Here is a 21,327-nt window from a genome sequence, read left to right on the forward strand (position 1 = left end):
CGTCTGTCTCATTCCTTGGGGCGACAGTCAAGGGAACAGAAAGGGACTGGTTGGCTACCCCATGGTTCTCCCTAACTCCCTGACCCTGTGTTGGCCTCCAGCCAAATCCTTCTACTGGGGGCTGGAGAGATGGCTCAGAGGTTAAGAGCACCCACTGCTCTTGCAGAGGTCCTGAGTTCAATCCCCAGCAACCACATGGTGGCTCACAACCATCCATAATGAGATCTGGTGCCCTCTTCTGGCCTGAAGGGATACATGCAGGCAGAACACGGTACTAAATAAATAAATCTTTAAAAAAAAAAAAAAAAAAGAACCTAGCCTGAGGCCCAAAGGCCTGGAACTATGCTCTGTCAACCTAACTGCTCACCCCATTTAGACTGCCTTTTTAAAAAAAATTTTTTAATTAATTAATTGATTTTTTGGAGATAGGGTTTTATGTAGCCTAGGCTGGCTTCAAAGCCACTCTGTAGCTGAGGGTGACTTTGGACTCTTTTGTTTGTTTGTTTGTTTTGTTTTGTTTTTTGTTTTTCGAGACTGGGTTTCTGTGTAGCTTTGCGCCTTTCCTGGAACTCACTTGGTAGCCCAGGCTGGCCTTGAACTCACAGAGATCCGCCTGGCTCTGCCTCCCGAGTGCTGGGATTAAAGGTGTGCGCCACCACTGCCGGACGACTTTGGACTCTTGATCCTCCTGCCTCTGCCTCCAGAGGGCTGGGATCACAGGCAGGTGTATCTCAACACTTGGGTTTATGCAGTCCTGGGGCTTCAAGCAGGCCAGGCAAGCAGCATCCTGCCAACTGAGCGACATCTCCAGCCCTCCCTCTCCTTTCTGAGCACCAGTTAATGACGCTCAGGGTTGTGATGGTCCCTGTGGGGAGGGTTTGAATGAGGAGCCCAGTGGTAAGGAAGGAGGGGGTGACCAGTACCAAATGACTGTCATTATCTCAGGTGGCTAGTCCCACGCACCCTGCTCCCCACCACGGTTACAGATCCACCTGAAAATAGGTTCCTTTTGAGTGTTAGAGTTAGAGCAGACAGGGCCTGTGATCAAGAGAGGAACTCCGTATTCATTCACATAGCCATAACTCATAAAGGACTCCTATGCCAGGGCGTGTGGAGGGTAACCTGAGGCTGGGTGGGAGAGAGACGGCGGTGAATGGCAAGGAACCCAGCCAGGCGTAGGGTTCCCTAGCCTCAGCCTCCACCCAGGCTGGCCTTATTGAGGGCCTTATTGCTGAGTCACAGCCACCCACCTCTCGCTGACTCAGAGATGCCACTGGTTTGGTTGTCCCACCCTTACGCAGCTTGCCCGTCGCTGGATTCCTCTCTCAGGCCTAGCTGGGCAGGAGAGAAGAGATGCTTTGGCTGGGGCCAGCCTCCTTGGTGACTCGTCTTATTGGAGGGATTCCACACCACTCTAGGAGTGTCCCTGCCCAGCCCTCACCCAGGCTCTTTGGCCTCAGGAGATGCCTGCTGCCTGGGGAGTCAGTACACACACACACACACACACACACACACACACACACACAGGTCAAAGCCTGGTGGTGTGAGGACAGGATAGGGGTTAGATGGATCTGTGCTTGACTTAGGTGCTGGCCTGTCACCAGTCACTGAATTGATGTCCCCAAGGCCCTCCAATCAGTTTCCAGCAGAAGCACAGACACCAGCAGCAGAAAGCCAGGGTCTCAGTAGTACATCTTTCTATCTACAGCACGACTCTAGCCTAGTCTTGCCTGGGCCCACAGTGTCGCTGCCAGTGAAGATCACAGGGTAACCAGTAGGAAGAACCCCACTGCAAGGTCGCTGTCCTGGGACTCTGTTGCCTTGGGCAAGTGGCCTCACCTCTCTGAGGCTTCATGATCTTTGTATCCAGTCACTGCTGATTTGCCCAGGATAACAAACGTTGCCTTCCTGGGAAAGTTCTTCTCTCCTTCACCACTGCTACCCCCACCCCCGCCCCCGCCCCCTTTGCCACAGCAAATCTGAAGCCCCAGCTGACTGTGGCCATTCCCCAAGTTCCTCCCTGCTTCCCCTCCCCCCTCCTCCCCGCCCCATCACACGGTCACACGTCACCTGAGTTAGAGCAGCCTTTCTCCTCTTTCCACCAGACCCGCCTCCCAGACCGGTGCCTCCAGGACTGGGACAGGGTGTGTCAGGGAGCAGATGTAACGCCAGATGCATCGCAAGACCTCCAGTGATGCCGGAAACAGCCCTATACTGGCCGAGTTCTTTTTCCCAGTGTGTTTCATGTGATTTCTATCTTAACTGAGCCCTTATCACACACTTGGCCTTAACTTCTGCAGTCTGAAGTACAACAGCAAACTCCCACAAATAGCTTTTCTTTTTTCACAATGTCACAGACTTGTTCTTACAAGTCTTGATCTCAGCAATTAGTGTTCAATGCCTTTCTTAGCAAGGCAACAGCGTTCACCTTTCCACTTACAGCACATAGTTTAAAGCTTCTTCTTTGGCATATCCAAAATGCAGAGTTCACTCTGCTACACTTGTGTTTGGGGCTATTATTAAGTAAAACAACAGTTACTACACACAACCATGGTGACACCACATCCAATAACCATAACCAAGACACCATAACCGTGTGACTGTGGGACAGCCTATACTGTGAAGATGATTCAATGGCCTGGGTGGGCAGAAGCAGGAATTTACCACTTGGTATTTTCAGACTGTAGTTGACAGTCGCCTTAGTCACTTTTTCTGTTGCTGACACCCCGACAACAGCAACACTGAAGGAAGAGACCGCTGCTTTGGTTCAGAGTTGGAGGTCACAGTCCCTTATGCCAGGCAAGTCAAGCCCAGGAGCCTGAAGCAATTGGCCACCTCACAGCCACAGTCAGGAGTCAGAGTGATGGATCCCTGTGCTCGGGTCAGTTTCTCCCTTTTAAAACTGTCCAGGATCCCAGCTCAGGGAATGGTGCTGCTCACGGTGGGCAGCGCTCCCCACCTCCGTTAACTAAGTCAAAATATAATGCACCACAGGCAAGCCCAGAGGTCCCCGGGTAATGGTAGGTCTTCCCAGGGCGACAGTTGAAACTGCCCTTCATAAAGACCAGAACCAGGAATGGAGGGGAGTGAAAATGGGGACAGCGGTGTGCTGTGGCATGGTGAAAAACAGGCGCTCTGGAGGCAGAACTGGGTTTGAGTCCCGGCCCTGGTGTGCTGTGACCTGGAGCAAGGGCACTCGGTTCCGGTTCCTTCCCGTGCCTCCGCGCTGTAAATGGGGCACTGAAACCTAACTCTGCAGCCCCGGGGAGCTGCCTGGGAAATGCTTAGCCCGAGTGTCCTGAGTCAGTGTCACAGGTGCTGCGGAGTTCTGCCCCCGGGCAATGTGGTCTTCTCTCCACCCTTCCTCTGCGGCCCCCTGCACAGACAACCTCAGGGCACGCTCCTGCTGGACAGAACAGGGTGTAGCCCTGGCCTCCAGGCTTCTTGCCAGGTCTTGGGGGAAGCCAGGAAGTTGGAGCTGTGTTGGGCATCCTGCCATTGTGGACTTCAGGCCAAGCCTTGTCTCAGCCTTAGCTACCAGGGTTCCCCTCCCATCCTGCCCTGGTACCCTTGGGTTGTCATTCTAGAAGGCCAGGGCAAACAAGGACTCCTCTTTTCAGTGTTAGGGACGGAACCCAAGGGTCATGTGCACGTTAGGCAAGCTCTCTCTCTAGTCCTGGAAGACCTCTTGGGACTGGGGATGTGGCTCCATTGGTAGGAGGCACAAAGTACTAGGTGCCTCCCTCCAGCACCACGGTGGCTCACATCTGTAATCCGAGCACTCAGGGGCTGGAGGCAGGGGGTTCAGAAATCCAGTCATCTTCAGCTACATAGTGATTTGGGGGCCAGCCTGGGCTACATGGGAACAAACTTAAATAAAACCAACAGTCACAACAAAACAAAGCAAGGACTCTTCTTGCTTCTTTTCTTCCCCCAGGAGGCACCGCCAGCCTCTTTCTTCCCTGCTCAGCCATCTTGCCAGTCCGCTTCTTCCTTTGTTGAGTAACTAGACCTTCGGTGCAGTTTAAGCCCAGGTGAAGAAAGACTGGAGGAGCCAAAAGGCCCAGGGCCAGCCAGATGACGATGGGGGAAGAGCTAGGGGCAGAGTAGAGTGGTGGATTGTTTAAAAATTCTGCAAGTTTGCAGGGTGATTCACACCTTTAATCCCAGCACTCGGGAGGCAAGAGGCAGGTGATCTCTGTGTTCTAGTCTACAGAAGACTCCTAGGACAGACAAGGCTACACAGAGAAATCCTGATTTGGGGGGGGGGGGTTCTGGAAGTTCACTATTTTGAATTAGCTTTTGCACTAGGCTGTAATATGCTAGATTAAAAACTAAAACTGCTCAAGTTCCAAGTAACAAACTGAAACTCAGTTACTATTTAGTGGAAATTCAGGGAGGAAAGGCAGCCCAGGTTCCCAAACAGGCGACTGTAACTGGCCTGCCAATGGGGTTTAAATCCTCTAATCCTTACCAAAAGGTAACCTGAAGTAAACTGAGTGTCCCTCCGCCTGGCAGGCGCCACACGCCAGTAATCCCAGCACTCTGGAGGGTAAGGAGGATTGCTAGTCCTAGACTGCGGAGAGAGCTAGTGTCATGCCCACCCCCACCCCCCAGCCTCACCCCTTACTCCCCCAACACATAAACTTTGAAATGAGCAGCTCTTTGGGTTTTAATAACCCATCTCAAGGTCTTGTCTTCAAGTTCACCCTTCTGCTTTTGTCGGCCATTTCCCAGAATTCCAAACAATGCCGCTGAATTAAACACTTCCTCTACTTTATATAAGCAAATGTGGCCCTTTTCTAGAAACATTTCATCTTACACCTGCAATCACAGCACTGGGGTTAGGCAGGATTGCTATGGGTTTAAATCTGAGGCCAGCCTAGGCTACACAGTAAGTAAATTCCGGGTCAGCCTGGGCTACATACTGAGAACCTGTGTCAAAACAAAGTCTAAGCGGAGGGAGACATCTGCAGGTCTCTTTCCTACCAACACAGGTTTTAATGGCCAACCTAGGAGGCGGGGCTTAATGAGACCACCCAGAGGGGCTTCTACCCAGGTGAAGAGAAAAACCCAGCAGCTGAGCCTGAGGACAAGGACACTGCTCATCCCACGAACCCCTGAAACCGTACTTGCCTCTGCTAACCACTAGTCGAGGCAGACACCTCTACAGGCGGAACCCTGTATTAACACACCCCCAAAGTGCTCCTGCATTTATTTTCAGCTAACTCCTTATGGGGCAAGCGGAGCATGCGGAGGCATCCCTGCCTTCCATCTTTACCTTAAGCATATACTCCCTGACCCGCAGCTCAGCACGCCCCAAATGTGTCTACTCTCCTCCTTCAGCTGTGAAGTCCAACTGAGCATGCTCAGGAGTGGGCCAGCTCCTGTATGAACGTGTTTAGGCTCCCCGAATATGATCTCCATGGTTGCTTTGTTCAAGTGTCGGGTGCTAGTGGAGAAACACTGTTTCCCATTGGCAGCCTGTGCAGTTCCCTTACAGTTTTCGGGATCTCCATTCCAAGTAGAGCTGGATTCTAGACTTCCAAGTAGAAAAGAATTTCAGGAAGAGCCAGTCTGAAGCAGTTAAGAGTTTATTTAAAAACACAAACACTTTAAGCACAAGGATTTAGAAAAAGAGGAGCAGAGAAGAAAGTCAACATCCCCGTGTCTGGGTGTCTCAGTCACAGCCAAGTGGCTTTATAGCAGCTATCCATACTGTTCTGGTGGCTTTGGACTTGAGCCCAGTGTGATCATGGTTAGTTCCTATGGATAGGGTACAGCTAAGGTAAAGCCCTAGATCACAGGGTTGCCGGAGAAATTAAGACATTTTTAATTAAGTCTTGTTTTTGAGATTCCCAGAAAATACCTAGGAAAGGAGTAAGGCCACACTTGAAGGTCATATAGGTTCAGGCCTTAAGCATGCTTCACTGTTATTATCTCCAAATAAAGAGTACCTCCTAGCTGGCAACCTTTACAACAAATGTTAATTGTGCTAGAAATCTGCAGGAAGCATCAGCCAGTCTCCTGTTCCTTTTCATGCCCCCATCATGGGAAGAATTTAAGAGCTGGAGGAGGAGGAGGAGAGACATGCTGGCTGCTGGACATCACTGTCGTGGCTGTTGTAACGTCAACGTCAGTCAACGTATAGCACCCACTGTCACCTACACAGGCTCAAGCCCCACCCTCGGGGCAGTTGCTGGCTGCGGAGGGAGGGAGGGTCACTCTCCTTTAGCAACACTGGCCCCTGGTGAGTTGCTCACACCCTAGTGGATGATCCCACACCTGGGAGCATCTGGGCAGCATTGACTGGTTTCAGGGTTATCAGTAACAACAAAAAGGAGGATATGCTATTGGGAGGCAGCACAAGGGCACTAGGAGGAATTAGAGAAGGTACTGGTGGATGGAGATGGTCAAGATATATCCTATAAATGTGTATGCTCCAAAAATATATTATTTAAAAAATACAAAGCCGGGCAGTGGTGGTGGCACACACCTTTAATCCCAGCACTCGGGAGGCAGAGGCAGGTGGATCTCTGTGAGTTCGAGGCTAGCCTGGGCTACCAAGTGAGTTCCAGGAAAGGCTCCAAAGCTACACAGAGAAACCCTGTCTCGAAAAACCAAATAAATAAATAAATAAATAAATAAATAAATAAATAAATAAATAAAAATATGGACAAGAAGAGGGAGGGGAGCAAACGAGAATAATGTAATGACATGTATCAATATACCATACCAAAACTCCTTACTTGTAGCTGGGTGGTAGAGGCAGGCAGGTCTCTGAGTTCAAGGACAGTCAGGGCTACACAGAGAAACCCTGTCTTGGAAAACAAAACAAAAAAATTTTTTTTTTTTTAAAATATGGACACTTCCTTATATACACAGAAAAGTCATGAACACAGAGAGAAGCTTACTGGGAAGAAAACGGGGTTCAGAAAAACTGGAAAGGGATGAGAGAGGATAATGAGAGGGTAAATATGATTAGTTTTCATCCAATCCTAGTGAGAAGGCCATCATCATATAGTACATACCCTAGAGAAATGAAAACTTATGTTCACACTTACAAAAACCTGTATGCAAATGTTCGTGGTAATTTTATCTATAATCCCCTAAACCTGACAACTAAATATCCTTCAATGAGTAAAGAATGGCATGGCCATACAAAACACCATAGAACAAAGCCCTGGCTGCATGAAAGGTGAGCTCCAGGCTGCACGGACAGAGGCAAACCCATAGGGAGACACACACAACAGGCACATGCTGACTTTTCAGAGGCTGGGGTAGGGTTGGGTTAAGGTCTGACCACAGAGACCTGTGACAGGATCTTTTGGGCAGCAGTCCTGATTTGTGGTGAATAGGTCCATCTATGCGCCTGTTAAAATCCAGCAGGGTGTGGTGGTGGTATGCGTACTCAGGAGGCAGAGGCAGAGAGGCAGCCTGATCTGAGTTTGAGGTTAGCCTGGACTACATATCTAGTTACAGGCCAGCCAGAGTCACATAAGGAGGGCCCTGACTCAAAACAAACAAACCTCAAAGAACTGGACTGGGATTAACTTGGTAGTAGGGCACTTGCCTAGCATGCATGGGGCCGTGGGTTTGAGTCCCATTTGGGAGTGAGGTGACCCAGAAAATTGTGAATTCAAAAGTTGAATTTATATGCTAACTTAAACTTTTAAAAAGAGATTTATTTTTACTTTCTGTGTATGAGTGTTTTCCCTACATGTATGTATGTGTGCTGCATGCATGCCCGATGCCCTAGGAGGCCAGAAAAGGGCATCAGATTCCTTGGAACTGGAGTCACAGCCCGGTGGGGGCTGGGAATTCAACCCAGGTCACCTGCAAGAGCAGCAAGTGCTCATCATCACTGAGACATCTCTGCACCCCCGGATTTTGTTGTTGTTGTTGTTTTTAAGTGACTGAAAGATTCAAATAAAACTCTTTTAAAAGAAAATGTCTGTTTCTGCCAGGAGAGTTGCATGGTATGGGCTTGGTCATACCTACCTGCTGTGTGTGTGTGTGTGTGTGTGTGTGTGTGTGTGTGTGTGTGTGTGTGTTGCGGTGTGCGTGCGTGCGTGCGTGCGTGCGTGGGATTGCTCCTGCTGAAAGTCCCAGAGCAACAATTGCCTCCTCCCTCCTTGACTGCCTCACCTCAAACCCCTGGGCACTCCCTTTGTGAAAATGGGGCACAGGGAGGCTGGGTGTGGTGGTTGCTTTAAATGTCAATTTGCCATAAGTCGGAATCACCTGCAGGAAGCCACACCTGGAGAATTATCTTCGTGGCCTATAATGGATGTGGGAAGACCTACCCAAGTGTGCACCACATCTTGAAGCAGCTCAGGCAAGGGGCACCTGGCGCCTGGCAGCAGGAAGACCTTCACCTGTGCCCCAGCCTTCCCACTTGCCGCCGTGTGGACTACCCTGTTGCTGCTTCCTCCACTGACATCAGAACCAGCGTTTCCAGGCTCTCTGCCGACTCTCCAGGCTTTGGGGGCCAGGTTGGGGCTGCTGAGGTCCCAGCTTCATGGACTGTGGCCTCTCCAGTGAGAGACAGACGCTGTGGTACCGTTCCCACTACTGAGCGTCCAGCCTCAAGGGCCGAGACTCAGCCTTGCAGATATAAGACAACTATTTACCATACGCTAAGTTAAATTCTTTTATTTTCACCCTACCAGTTCCATGCTTCCTGAGAACCAGACTAATACAGGGGGAAGAAGGTCTACAGCCTCTACAGCGCTTGAGATGCATGGTACACATCAAGCCATCTGACAGGGCAGTCTGCTGCTGTCTGCCTCATAAACGGTCTGAAAAGTTCTAGATTAGACTAACTGGTTAGTGCTTGTCAACATGACATAAACTAGTCACCTGGGAAAGGGTCCCTCCACTGAGGTGAGCACATCTGTGGGGCTTCTGGACTAACAGCTGATGTGAGAGGGTGGTCCTGGATTGTGTAAGAAATCGGGGTGAGCCAAGCCATGGGGAGGAAACAAGCCAGTAAACAGCATTCCTCCTTGGTTCTGCTTCAGTTCCTGCCTTGAGTTCCTGTCCTGCTGTCTCTTCATGACAGACTGTGTGACCTGTAAGTCAAATAAACCCCTTCCTCCCAAGCTGCTTTTGGTGAGTGTTATACTACAAAAGGCAAGCTGGAACACTGGTCTTGGCTGGGCATGGTGGCACACACCTGTGATCCCAGCATTCCTAAAGTACAGGCAAGGATCTGAGGAGCTTAAGGCTACACAGCCTGGGTTACATGTCTTAAGTCAAACCAACAGCCTTCTTGAGTTGGAGCCCGACACCCAGGGGTTCTGAGCAGCCCTGAATTTCAGGGCCTCCTGGAGTCAACTCACTTGTCCTGACCTCTGTCCTCAATAACTCCTGAACAGTCAGCCAGCCTGGGACCCTGGATCTCATGGTCTGTAATTCTGCATAAGGCCTTTCGGAGAAAGCTGGACCTGCATCCATGTGTCGGGACTCCTCGGTTGTACAGGGGGAACTCTGGAAAAGGCTTCTCAGATGAGGCCTAGCAAAGATTTCTTCTCTCACATGGAGGCTTCTGAGAACACGTATAAACAAAGGGCTGTGTGTAGACAGGATGGCCTCTACGATGACTACTACTGATCTGGGGTCCCACTGTGATCCCAGCCCTGTGTAAGTCTGACCAGAAGACCAGAGCTGGGCCACTGTGGTGAAGGCAGGAGGAGGCCCCTTAGCTAGGAAGTTGGCACTCACTGTGAGACACTGGAGAGCACCAGGATGCTTAAGGCTCTGGCTTGGAATGAATGAAGTGGGATTTTGGCAGATTCAGCTCTGGGTTGGTCATCTAGGGGAAAGCTGCAGGATCCCAAGGCTGCCATATGCACTGTTGCCCTGGTCTCTTTGGCCTGGCCACCACTTGCCTTTCCCACTCTCTAGACAGCAGCTGTGACCTACTACTCACAGAAGTTACCTTCACCATGCTATAATTAATGAATTTAATCTCTAAAGACACAGATTACAAGACAGTAATTGTTGTTTTTTGTTTGCTTGTTTTTTTGAGACGGGGTCTCACTATGTAGCCCAGGCTGGCCTCAAACTCACCTCGCAATCTTCCTGCTTCAGCCATCTAAGGTTACAGGCATGTACCACCAAACCTGTGGATTATGAGGTGAAAAGTTATAGCAACTCAGTTTTCTTACAAAAAAAGCACCATCTTGTGTCTTCCTGTAGCAACACAAGTAGAATGTTCAAGTTTAGACCTTGGTGTGCTGTTAATGACAGGGCTGTACTGCTGCCCCCGGTACAGGAGCTGGTTGGGTTGGCTTACAGTGGAATCATCAGATGGATCTCTTTCTCATAGATGTCTGGGATCAGTCCCATTGGAGAGTTAATCATGTGCATCGTATTCTTGCCAAACAGCCGGAACTCATAATGGATGAGCTGCTCCCAAAAGCCATTGTTGGGTCGAATGATGGGCCGGCGTGATTTGGTCCAAGTGTGGGCATCTAGAAGGGTCATCGCATGGTACTTCATGAGGTAGGCGAGGCACAGAGCAGCCGAGCGGCTCACGCCAGCGGCACAGTGCAGCAGCGTGCGGCCCTGCTTCATCTCCACGGAATGGATGTGGTCGGCAATGGGGTCGAAGAAATCGCAGAGACGTGCAATGGGTGCATCGACCACGGGCACCTGCACATACTGGATATCCTCATAGAAGGTGTTTGCAACCTCTACCGAGACGTTGATGACCGTGGTGATGTGATTGCTGGACAGCAGCAGCTTGTTGTTGGCGGCCGCGCCATTGCTGATGAATAGGCTCTTGGTGATCTGTGAGAGGCCACTGAGTGAAGGCTGTGGGAACTGAACTGGGAAGGCACCCAACGGTGAAGTCATCAAGGTGACGGGTCAGCGGGTGGTGATGTGCTAAGCTTCCATCTTTCTGCTAGGCTGTGCTCACGGAACACTGCGGGAAAGAGGACCAAGTTCAGAAGGGCAAGAACTCAGAAGACTTCTGGGAAGTGGACGGCGGGCCTCTAGGGCTGGCCAAGGCGGTCCTCTGACCAGCATTGCAGAAGCATTCAGGGAACTCGTGAACTGCACCGAAGTTCCATGTCACTAAGCTGAAACTGTTATTGGAGCGTTGGGGGTCTTTTCACACAGAAAAGAATGGAAATGAAACCGTCAGCCATGGCAGGGATACGGGATAGACTTTAAAGGGACTTCAGCTAGTGAGTGGAAGGAAATCAGCCATGGCCTGAGAGACCATGGACAAAGAAAGGACCTGCAGGCCTTGGCTTTCCTGGGATGGGTTCAGGTCAGGTCCTAAAGGGCTTCAGGAGAAGTAGGCTGCTATGCAGCAGGGCCTTGGTCCCTAAAGAGTCCCCACACAACTGGACACATAAATGGTGTCATCTACAGCAAAGCTAATGGGAAACTCAGCTGTGTGTCCACCGAGATCAAGTGAAGGCAAAGCCTGCCGGTGCTCACCTGGAACACTAGCGATCAGAAGGCAGCAGAGGGAGGTGGAGGGCTCCAGATCAGCGGGCCCTCTTTCATGGGTCCCCCCTAATAAAGAGCCAGGGAAACAAACTGCAGGGATTCCTTAGTTCTTTCCTTTGGCAATGAAACAGAGCTGTTTACTTAAAATTAACTTTTGAGAAACCGGGATTACAGAGAAAACAAGTAGATTTCCCAAGCAGGCTGGTTTCAGCTAGCATAATGGGCATCTGTCTTAGTTCTCTCATAACAAAAGGTCATCCAAAGTAACATCTGGCCAATCAGGAATCTTCCCAGGAATGTGACTTTGAAGTGACTGATGTTTTTGTTTCTGCTCTCTTCAGTCCTTTTCAAGCTACAAAACCACAGACCTCCTCTGCTTGGCTCACTGGAATATTCTATTGTACAGAATGAAGTGTTGCACAACTTAATAGGAAACAAAGCCAAATAAGATCTTTAAACTGTTGGTCTATGGGGCAACACACCTACCTTATATAGCTATGATGACACGAGGTCACCCAAGGGCTTGTAGGAAAGTTAAAACGCAAAGCCTTGTGGGGATGACAAATAAAGGCATGGCTTTCAGGCTGAGGGCGTTACAGAGTTGCAAAGACAGTTTTGAGGCAATCACAGACAGTAGGGCATAGTAGAGCAGACCCCGAAGGTGAGGCAAGAAGATGGGGGAGTTCTAGACTAGCCTGGACTACTGAAATTCTTAAAAAAAAAAAAAAAAAAAAAAAACAACCAGCCGGGGTGGTAATGGCACACGCCTTTAATCCCAGCACTCGGGAGGCAGAGCCAGGCAGATCTCTGAGAGTTCAAGGCCAGCCTGGGCTACACAGTGAGTTCCAGGAAAGGCGCAAAGCTACACAGAGAAACCCTGTCTCGGGGGTAAAAAAAACTCACAACAAAAGAACAACCCCAGTACCATTCCCCACAAAAATGAACAGTTTGGATTGAGAAGGAAGCAAGAAACTTGGTTTCGGCTGTTTTTGCACTTGACCGCCAACGAGGCCTTTGGAATCTAGGTAATTTTTGTTATCCGTGGCAAGTGAGAACTGAGGGAAAAGTTTTGTTCATCGTCAGACCGCAAGTTCTGAAGGCTGATATTTCTGGTGAATTACACTTTCTGGAGAAAGCTGGCAAATACAGGTGGGGCGTTGGTTAAATGCTGGGTCATAAACGTGGACCAGAGTTCACAAGTTGATGGGTGGGGGAGGCCACTTCAAGCCTAGGACGCTTCCTAGGGAGCTGGCCTAGGCATGGCTCTCTACATGGTGACAGGACTCCCACGATCTTACCTCTTTCCCTCAGCACCGCGGGAGTCTTTCAGGAAGCGACTGTAGGGCGGAGCCGCGGGCGACGGTCTCCGAGAGGGCCCGTCATGATCCTGGATCTCGGGAGCAACGGCTTCTCCTCGCGCAACAATGGGCAGTTCTGGGGCTAGGGGGAAGCCGCGGCCTGCCGTGCACCCGGACGCAGCCTCGTAGGACTCGCGCAGTCACTAGACCTCACGGAGAAGCCGGGTGGGCTGCAGCAGAGCCTACCCGCCCCGTCTCCACGGAAACGCGGCGTCTCGGAGAGCCCGGAAGGACCATCCTCAGGTCGGCCGCCTGCAGGCCCCGCCCCCCGCGCGTTTCCTAGCAACACCCTAGCCGAGCGTCACAAAGAGCGCCAAAAGATCATGAGGTCCGGCAGCCTGCAGGCTCCGCCCCCTTGCCTGCCCCCATGGCAACGCACAAAGTTCCTCCTTAGACTTCTGTGTAGTTAGTCGCTCCGCGTCCGCGCGCCCTTCCACCATGTCCTTCGACTCAGCTGCCGCTCGCGACTCGTTCTCCGCCACACATCCCAGAAAGCCTTCGGTCAAATGGGATCTGGGCTCGAATTTCGAGTCCGTTGCCAAGGAGACCACCTCCCCTGGCACGGACTTCCGGCGCGAGAGAATGGAGAGCCAGCCGGAGATTAGCCCCCGCATCCACCCTCAGATCTACTTCCTGCGGCCGCGGCCCCAAGTCCCGAAACTGTTATTCAGGTGTGGTTCTGGCGTACAGAGCGGTCGTCAGTCCCCGAACCTCTGAGGGAATCCGAGCTTTCAGATCCACTTTGCCCCAACCGTGTCCCCCACCCACCCTGCCCATCCGAGTTCCTCGGATCCCAGAAATGTCGGAATTTTTCAGACCCAGGCCAACCCGTAGGACCATCAGAAGCCGGGACTCCGGGCTGAAGGCGCAGTCCCATTTCCAGACCTCCGAAAGAATCCTGGCCCTGGCTTACTGTAGGCTTAACATCGTGCGGTCCGAGGGCACTTTGAGGTGACATCTAGTGAGGTCTCATGCCCAAATTTACTTGACACCCCTCCCACCCACCCTGCACCCCGCTTTCAAGCCTGTCCATTCTCCATGGTTCTGGAAAAGCCTTCAGTTCCCCGTTGTTGGCCCCAATCCTCACAAGCCTCAATCCCGCCCCTCTTCCTCAACCCTTTCCCCAGCATCAGCCAAGTTCCTACAGAGGATTTATTATGGAAAAGCAATTTGGTTCAAAATGACCATTTATCACTTTAAAGAGTATTATCCAACCTTTCTCCTTTTTCATGTCTAAAATTGATAAATTTGGTGCCATCACTGAGTAAAGAGGATCTCTACATATTTAGGCTCTTTTCCTTGAAAATAGGATTTAGAGTGTGTGGTAATTCCTGACCTTTAAACCTGTTTTTCTGTCAGCATCTGAGTATGTTGAGTCATCCTTCGCAGAAGCCAGAAAAAAATGGAAATAGAAAGCTTGGGATGTTGGTTTCTTTGTAGTGTTTGTAAGTGTAAGCACACCCAGAAGCCAGTTGTTACCTACCGATAGAAAACGAATTGGAAAATATTTTCTTTTCTTTTTCTTTTTTTTTGGGGGTGGGGGGTGGGGGGTAGGGGTTGAGACAGGGTCTCTCTGTGTAGCTTTGCGCCTTTGTAGCCCAGGCTGGCCTCGAACTCACAGAGATCTGCCTGGCTCTGCCTCCCAAGTGCTGGGATTAAAGGTGTGCACCACCACTGCCTGTCTGAAAAACATTTTTTAATCCCTTGAAAGGTTTTATTTATTTTTACACCCCCACCCCCCCTCCCCGATTCTTAAACTGGGCATGGCTGCCCATGCTTGTAATCCCAGCACTCATCAGAAATTCAAGATCATCCTCATCTTAAAATGGAGTTCTAGGCCAGCCTGGGATACATGAGACCCTGTCTCAAAACAATAAATCTTTTTTTTTTTGTCCTAATTATAAAAGTAGTGTATTTTCTGATGATCTTATTGTTCTGATGTGCTAACCAATAGAATTTATGAATATAAGTTTTCATGTTTGTTGTTCCTTCTGTTCCTGTGTGTGTTCTGCCCAGATTAGGACCCCCAAAGAGACCACCAGGAGACCAGAGATATCCAGAATGCAATAGCCAGGTTTACTTCTCGGCACAATACGAGCTAGCAAGGAACCCTCGTCCGCAGTGCCCGTCAGGAAGGCAGGGAGGAGAGTTCCTCTTTCTTGGGGAGATTAGCTTTTGAAGGCAAAAACCACCAAATTCTTCAGAGAGGAGGGGGTTAGTACGGGTCCACCCTTGATTGGTCCAGTTTTCCTGAGTTTGGACTTTATCTTATTTTTTGCTCTGTCAGGAGTTTTACAGCCCATCCAAAATTTGGTCATGTTGTCTCGGGGAAGGGGGGCGTCTCGTGGTTAGTTACCACCAGTCTGATTTTGTACTTTTAAAACTTCTGACTTCACCCTGTCTGAGAATGGGGAACTGACTTGGTTCTGGCTCTTTTAAGATGTCCCTTTTTCCTCAGCTCTCCCGGCCTTAGGGGGAACTGGGGTGGGGGTCTCTCATTGTGTATCAGACAGACAGGCATTTCTGTTTCAGGCAATTTGTGAAAATGTGTGTGTAGTTCTTCCTTTTTTTGTTCTTGTTTGTTTGGGAATCTGTTCAGGGAACACATCACCAGCACACCTATCATTTCTCTGGTTTCTTTTAAAATGGTTTGTCAATCATTACAAAAGTAATGTACACTAATTAAAACATCATCAACGACAAACTGAAGACAGACTAGCAAAATGAAATGACCAGAAACAATCACTGTTAACATTTTGATGTGTATGTTTAAAGTTCTATGCTGGTTAGCCTTTGTCAACTTGAAACAAACTTGTTCCTTCATTCAAGGTAACTGTGGAGTTAGCTACAGCTGATTGGCCTGTGGGTGTGTCTGGGGGCGGTTTCTAGTGATGGGGGGTGGTGATATGCAGCCACTATGGGCGGAGCCATCCCTGGGCAGGTGGTTCATTTGTATAAAGTCATGAAAAGCAAGCCAGTAAGCAGCCTTCCTACTTTAGTTCCTGCCTCAGTTTCACTTGATGAGTGAAGTGACTGTAACCTGTAAGATGAAATAAACACTCTCCCCCTCAGGTTGTTTTGGGTTAGTGGTCTGTCACAGCAACTAAGAGGCCGAGATAATCCGTATGTGTGTATGCATGTTATATTTTTTAAAAACATAACAGCATAATTTTAAAAAAATCACTGTTTAGTAATCTGCTTTTTTCTCTATCTAGTTATCCCATCAAGATATTTATACTTGGTTACATGTATTTTATCTGATGTTTTAGCACAATTATTCACATTCTTCCTTGTTGAACACTTGGCTTCCAATTTTTACAATGCATGAACGTTTTTTTTTTTTTTTAAATGGAAAAAACCATTTTAAAAGCTTCACAGTGTAACTAAATTACCAGAAAATTAAAACCCATTGGCCAGCAACATCCCTTGATGTTTATTTGTTGAGACATGTGGCCCAGGTTGGCTTAACACACAATGTAACTAAGAATGGCCTTGAATTTCCAATCCTCCTGCTTCTGCCTCCCAGTAGGTGAGTTTTTATTGGTGCTGGAGATCACCCAAGATTGTGTGCATATAAACACACATTCTACCAACTGAGCCTCCCCGCAGTTCCCCATTCTCATATTCCTCTGTACTTCTCACCCTTGTGGGTGTCTCTAACCGACAGATGTCATGAGGCTCAGGATGCCTGTGAATGCCAACATCCAACACAACACGACGTAGCAAACTTAAAACACTAGGAGATTGGGCACAGGTGGAGGAAACTTTTTTTTTTTTTTTTTTTTTTTTTTTTTTTTGGTAACTCAGTTGTGCGGTTCCTGAGTGTGAACTTTGTCAATGACACGGTTGTCTTGCAGTGTCAAAAGGCGGAACACATTAATAGAGTCTCCAGAAGTCCTGTAACACCCCAAACTTCCCTCTCTTCCCAAACTCTTTCATTAGAATTCCCTTATTAACTAACCCTGTGTCCACCCAAACTCCTCCCTTATCTCTTCTTCCCTCCCTCCCTCCCTTCCTCCCTCCCTCGCCCTTTTCTTCCTTCCCTCCTTCCTTCTTTCCTTCTTTCCCTTCTTCCCTTTTAAAGACAGTTGCCTATGTAGCCCAGGCTGGCCTCAACTCACAGAGATCAGCCTGGCTCTGCCTCAGAAGTGCTGGGATTAAAAGTGTGCGCCACCATTGCATGTCTGGAGAACATTTTCTAATCCCTTGGCATGCACTAAATACGACCAGCTTTTCTTTTCCTTTTTTTTTTTTAATCCTGTTCTGCTCTACCTCCACTTCCCAGATCCCCTTAGATCTAGGATGTGAAGGAAGAACTCCCCACCTCAGACTCTCTCAAATTCATCGTTTGCCTCCACCTTCCAACTTCATCTGAGACTCCTCCACCTTTGCTCTTACCTTGCTGTTTCTCACTAAGATGACCACTCCCAGCCTTCTGGGAAGAGCTCCGGGGGAGCGCTTGACCTGCATGACCTGCATGACCTGCATGTGCAGTCCTAGGTTCCACCCAGCACCGCCACAGACAGAGTAAGGACAATCACAACAACAACAATAACAACAGTTCTCCAGGACTCTTCTGATTCTATGCTGACCTCTCTTGTGGACTGCTCTGGACCTCTCTGTGTCCTCCCAGGATGCTTTCCCTCCCTGTTCTGGAAGCAGCCTCTTAGCATACCTTGTCTACAGGCAAAACTTAGTGGTTTCCTTGATCCTCGGAAGGTGAGAAAACCACTTATCTTGAAATCCAAGGAGTCAGGTGGTGGTGGCACAGGCCTTTAGTTCCAGCACTTGGGAAGCAGGGGGAGGTGAATCTCTGAGTTCCAGGCTAGTTTTGTCTACAGAGTGAATTTCAGACCACCCAAAGCTACATAGCAAGACCCTGTCTCAAAACAAAACAAAATTAAATTAAACCCAAGGAGGTATCTTCCACTATCCCAGCATCTGTCAAATCAGGCCTTGACCAGTTGTCCCTAACCTGTTTTATCTTCCCCTGCCCACTCTAGCATAATGAATTCCAATGATGCAAATGTGAGGAAAATTTTACCCAAGAGCCATTTATCTCGGGTAATTATTCGGGACAACCTCAATGCACAGCGCATCTACGAGATGGAGGTAGGGTACCCACCAGCTTCTGTGCTGGAGCCTGTTAGTGGTCTGACCATTCCACACTCATATCTCCTTCCTGCCTAAGAAAGCTGCCTATGGAGCCCAGGGTGGAAGTGGGACTCTCAGCTCCTAGAGCTAATGGGAGGCCATGAGAGTATTTTAATGCACGCCCCATCTTTATGGACGAGACAGATGACAGTAGGGTTCCGTGTCTTGCCCAAGGTGTCACACCTGCTCATCATGAGCTGGAGAGAGAGAGAGAGAGAGAGAGAGAGAGAGAGAGAGAGAGAGAGAGAGAGACCTCACCTCTTGGCTCATGGCTTGTTTCCTCAAAACACAGCATGTCTCATACAGAACCTCAGGCTTTATAACTTGAATTGGCATCAACACTGCCTGGCTAGTTTTTTTCTCTTGCAAAGTTATCCCATTTCCAGAAGTAAGACTAGCAGCAGTAACAACAAAGCCACAGCACGACAAAGACCGAGTAGGCCCCATGCGCATCCCTTGGGTTATCCCACTTTCCATGCTGTGGTCTCCGGGAAATAGGCTGGACTCAGGGATAGGTCAGTTCTGTATGATCTTGAGTGAGTCACACTTTCTTCATTTTTAAAGCAGCATTTGAAATTCTTTTAGTTACAGGTTCTATAAAGTAAATTTGAGCTAGTTTCAGCAGAATGGGGAACTTGAGTTTACATAAGCAAGGATGGATGGACAGGACGACACATATGCTTCCCAGCTTCCCTGGCAGCTCTTGCTGTCTGCCTTTTGGAGTCTGTATTTTTTAGGGGTGTATCCCTTTCTACCTGACTTAAAAATACTTGCATATGTATCTCACATCCTGATTACGCTGTAGTTTGGGGGAACACCTGCGTTGGGCATGTATCTCATATCCTGATTGTGTTGTAGTTAGGGGATCCCCTGCATTTGACATGTGTCTCACATCCCAATTGTGCTGAAGTTAGGGGGACCCCCTTGCACTGCCTCCTCACATCCCATCCTGCAGCAGTTCATTGTAACGCACAACTGAATAAGGGGCGGGGGGGGGGGGGGCCGCGGCGGACACACAACTTGTCCTCCCAGCCTTACAGTCTTGTTGAGACAGAACAGGAGTTAGGGAGTGGATGAAATTTGAATTCCCTGTAATATAAGAACTGTCACAGGAGAGCAGACATATATTAGATAGACATATATGGATATAGGTTACAGATAATATGTAGACAGCACAGTAATTAGTAAGGACGGGGGATAGGATTTATGGAAGGAGAAAGAAACAAGATGGGTCTCTGGTTCCTGCAAGCTCTATTTCTTTATTCCCTTACAATTTTCCCTTATTTATTCTGTGGGAATTGGACCTAGGGCTTCGCACACGCTAGGCCAGTTCTCTATTGAACTGCATTCCTAGCCTTACAAATACCCATTTCCTTAGCTTAGTCTTCAGATTATTCCGGTTGAAATCAGGCTCTGCAGCTGCAGACCATCAGAGGGCGCCATAGTACTTTATCCAGCGCAATGCCCACTTGGAAAAATAGGGAAACCGAGGTCCTGTGTGGTTACTTCTAGTTATCAAGTGACTTGTTTATCCTAAATCCATCTCTGTTTTTTGTAAGATGAAAGCTTCTGACAAGACCAAGAGAAGAATGAGCCACTTGTACGACCACCTGAAAAAAAAGTTCATGACGGACCAGTTGAGAAAGATGCTGCGCTGGAGGCGGGACTCTCTGAGCACCCAGCAGTACTTGGATAGGCAACGGGCCTACAGAGCCTCGACTTAGACGGTCGGCCAGTCACCCGAAGCATTGGCAGAATGATTTGCCCCAGGAGCCCGAAACCACCCTGGTGAGAGCCGAGGAGTCCCGGAACATGCTGGTCTCCACCAGGGTGGAACAATAAAGGGAAAGCCGCGGATAGGATAAGAGCACAACATGTCCTCAGTTCTCATCTGCCTTGCTCCTCCATCCCCTCTGTTCCGGTGAAAGGTCGGTCTAGCCCCCCATGCTTGGTGGAAGGGGGAGCGTCAAGCAGGTCTCCCTGGTTTGTGCAAACATGGAAACTTCTGTGCCCACATTTCTCTTTCTTTCTCTTTTCCTACTTCTCTCTTTCCCTCCACCATCCCCACTTTCTCCATCTCTCCTTCATGTCAACCCTTCCTTCCTCCCTCCCTCCCTCCCTCCCTCCTCCCCCTCCCTCCCTCCCGCCCTTCTGTCCTCCTTTCCTTCCTTTCTTCCTTCCTCCCTCCTTCCCTCCCTCCTTCCCTCCCTCCCTCCCACCCTTCTGCCCTCCTTTTTCCCTTCCTTCCTTCCTTCCTTCCTTCCTTCCTTCCTTCCTTCCTTCCTTCCTTCCCTCCTTCACTCCCTCCCTCCCTCCCACCCTTCTGCCCTCCTTTTTCCCTTCCTTCCTTTCTTCCTCCCTCCCTCCTCCCTCCTTTCCTTCCTTCCTTTGGTCTGGAGACAACTTAGGACTTTGCATGTTCTCAGCACACGCTCTCCCCAGATCCAGCGTAGCACATCTGCCAGCTGTGCTGGGGGCTGTTGACATCTTAGATGGAAAGGACTGAGTAATGCCACTGTGTGACATTCCAGTGGTAAGGAGGTCAGGGCGAGGCACCAAACAGTGCCACCTACCAGCTTGTATGACCTTGGGAACCTCCCTGGGCCCCTGTTTCCTGATCTGAAAGAGTCAGGCAATAGGAAGACAACCAGCTTCCAGGAGCTTATCCTTCCAACTGCTGTCATAATGGCAGTGCTCATCGGCTCCCAGCCCTCCTGGGGCTTTTGCAAAGCACTCTCCGCCCTCCTGCCTCCTGTCCACCCCTCCCCAGAGCCTGCTTCAGTCACATGCTTGCTTTTCTCACCGACTTTAGGCTCTAGTGGCTTCATTCTGCCTGTACTATAGCAGCTCGGGTCTTGGTCCTTAGCCCGGATTAGATTGTATACCTTGAGGGCAGGAAGTCAGAGCCCACTCAGTCTTGATATGGGTCTCTTTTGGATGCTTCTCCAACCAGCCCTGAGGATAGGCCACTCCTGAACCCAGTCCCCACACCTGTATCTGTGCCAAGCGTTTGACTGGCTTTGACTTGCTTACACACTTTTCTTCCTGATCAGGCTGTGACATTGACCTCTCTAATCACAATATCTAGGAAATTTTGTCCTAGAGAATTTCATACAGTGTCTCTTGATCCTATCCATCCGCACTGCTTTCGTGTCTCTTTTTTAAGGAAAAACTCCCCAATCGGATGTCCTTGTCTTCTGACTTTGGTCCCCTTCCATGATGTCCCCCCAAGCCTTGAGGATGGGGTACTATTATAATTTTATTACTTGGGGTCAGATACGTCATGGCCAGTTGATGTCTGCATTTTGACCAGTTGTGACTTTTTATTTTGTGTTTTGCCTACATT

General features: G+C 49.3%; 2 protein-coding genes across 3 annotated transcripts; one reads left to right on the forward strand and one right to left on the reverse strand.

The window, feature by feature from the left end:
• Positions 1-8,639: 8,639 nt before the first annotated feature.
• Dusp18 (dual specificity phosphatase 18) lies at positions 8,640-13,065 on the reverse strand. 2 transcript variants are annotated; one of them, XM_037208131.1, is made up of 2 exons: positions 12,772-13,065; positions 8,640-10,935 (listed from the first exon to the last, which is right to left on the reverse strand). In XM_037208131.1, exon 2 carries the CDS (start codon positions 10,861-10,863, stop codon positions 10,297-10,299), a length of 567 nt encoding a protein of 188 aa, XP_037064026.1. In that variant the 5' UTR covers positions 10,864-10,935; positions 12,772-13,065; the 3' UTR covers positions 8,640-10,296. The 2 variants fall into 2 exon arrangements, with proteins under 2 accessions (XP_037064026.1, XP_028726511.1); XM_028870678.1 differs by having other exon boundaries at positions 8,640-10,933; positions 12,768-13,065.
• A 105-nt stretch (positions 13,066-13,170) lies between these two features.
• C7H5orf52 (chromosome 7 C5orf52 homolog) lies at positions 13,171-19,854 on the forward strand. Its single transcript, XM_028870679.2, has 3 exons — positions 13,171-13,498; positions 17,831-17,939; positions 19,541-19,854. Exons 1-3 carry the CDS (start codon positions 13,266-13,268, stop codon positions 19,703-19,705), a joined length of 507 nt encoding a protein of 168 aa, XP_028726512.1. The 5' UTR covers positions 13,171-13,265; the 3' UTR covers positions 19,706-19,854.
• The last annotated feature ends 1,473 nt before the right edge of the window (positions 19,855-21,327 follow it).

Source organism: Peromyscus leucopus, chromosome 7 (assembly GCF_004664715.2).
Source record: "Peromyscus leucopus breed LL Stock chromosome 7, UCI_PerLeu_2.1, whole genome shotgun sequence".
NCBI lineage: Eukaryota > Metazoa > Chordata > Mammalia > Rodentia > Cricetidae > Peromyscus > Peromyscus leucopus.

Excerpts from the sequence above, each read along its gene's own strand:
- Dusp18 (XM_037208131.1), bottom strand. The coding sequence starts at position 10,863 with ATGACTTCACCGTTGGGTGCCTTCCCAGTTCAGTTCCCACAGCCTTCA.
- C7H5orf52 (XM_028870679.2), top strand. The coding sequence starts at position 13,266 with ATGTCCTTCGACTCAGCTGCCGCTCGCGACTCGTTCTCCGCCACACAT. Across the intron at positions 13,499-17,830 it reads GTCCCGAAACTGTTATTCAG|CATAATGAATTCCAATGATG; the intron begins GTGTGGTTCTGG and ends TGCCCACTCTAG. Across the intron at positions 17,940-19,540 it reads AGCGCATCTACGAGATGGAG|ATGAAAGCTTCTGACAAGAC; the intron begins GTAGGGTACCCA and ends GTTTTTTGTAAG.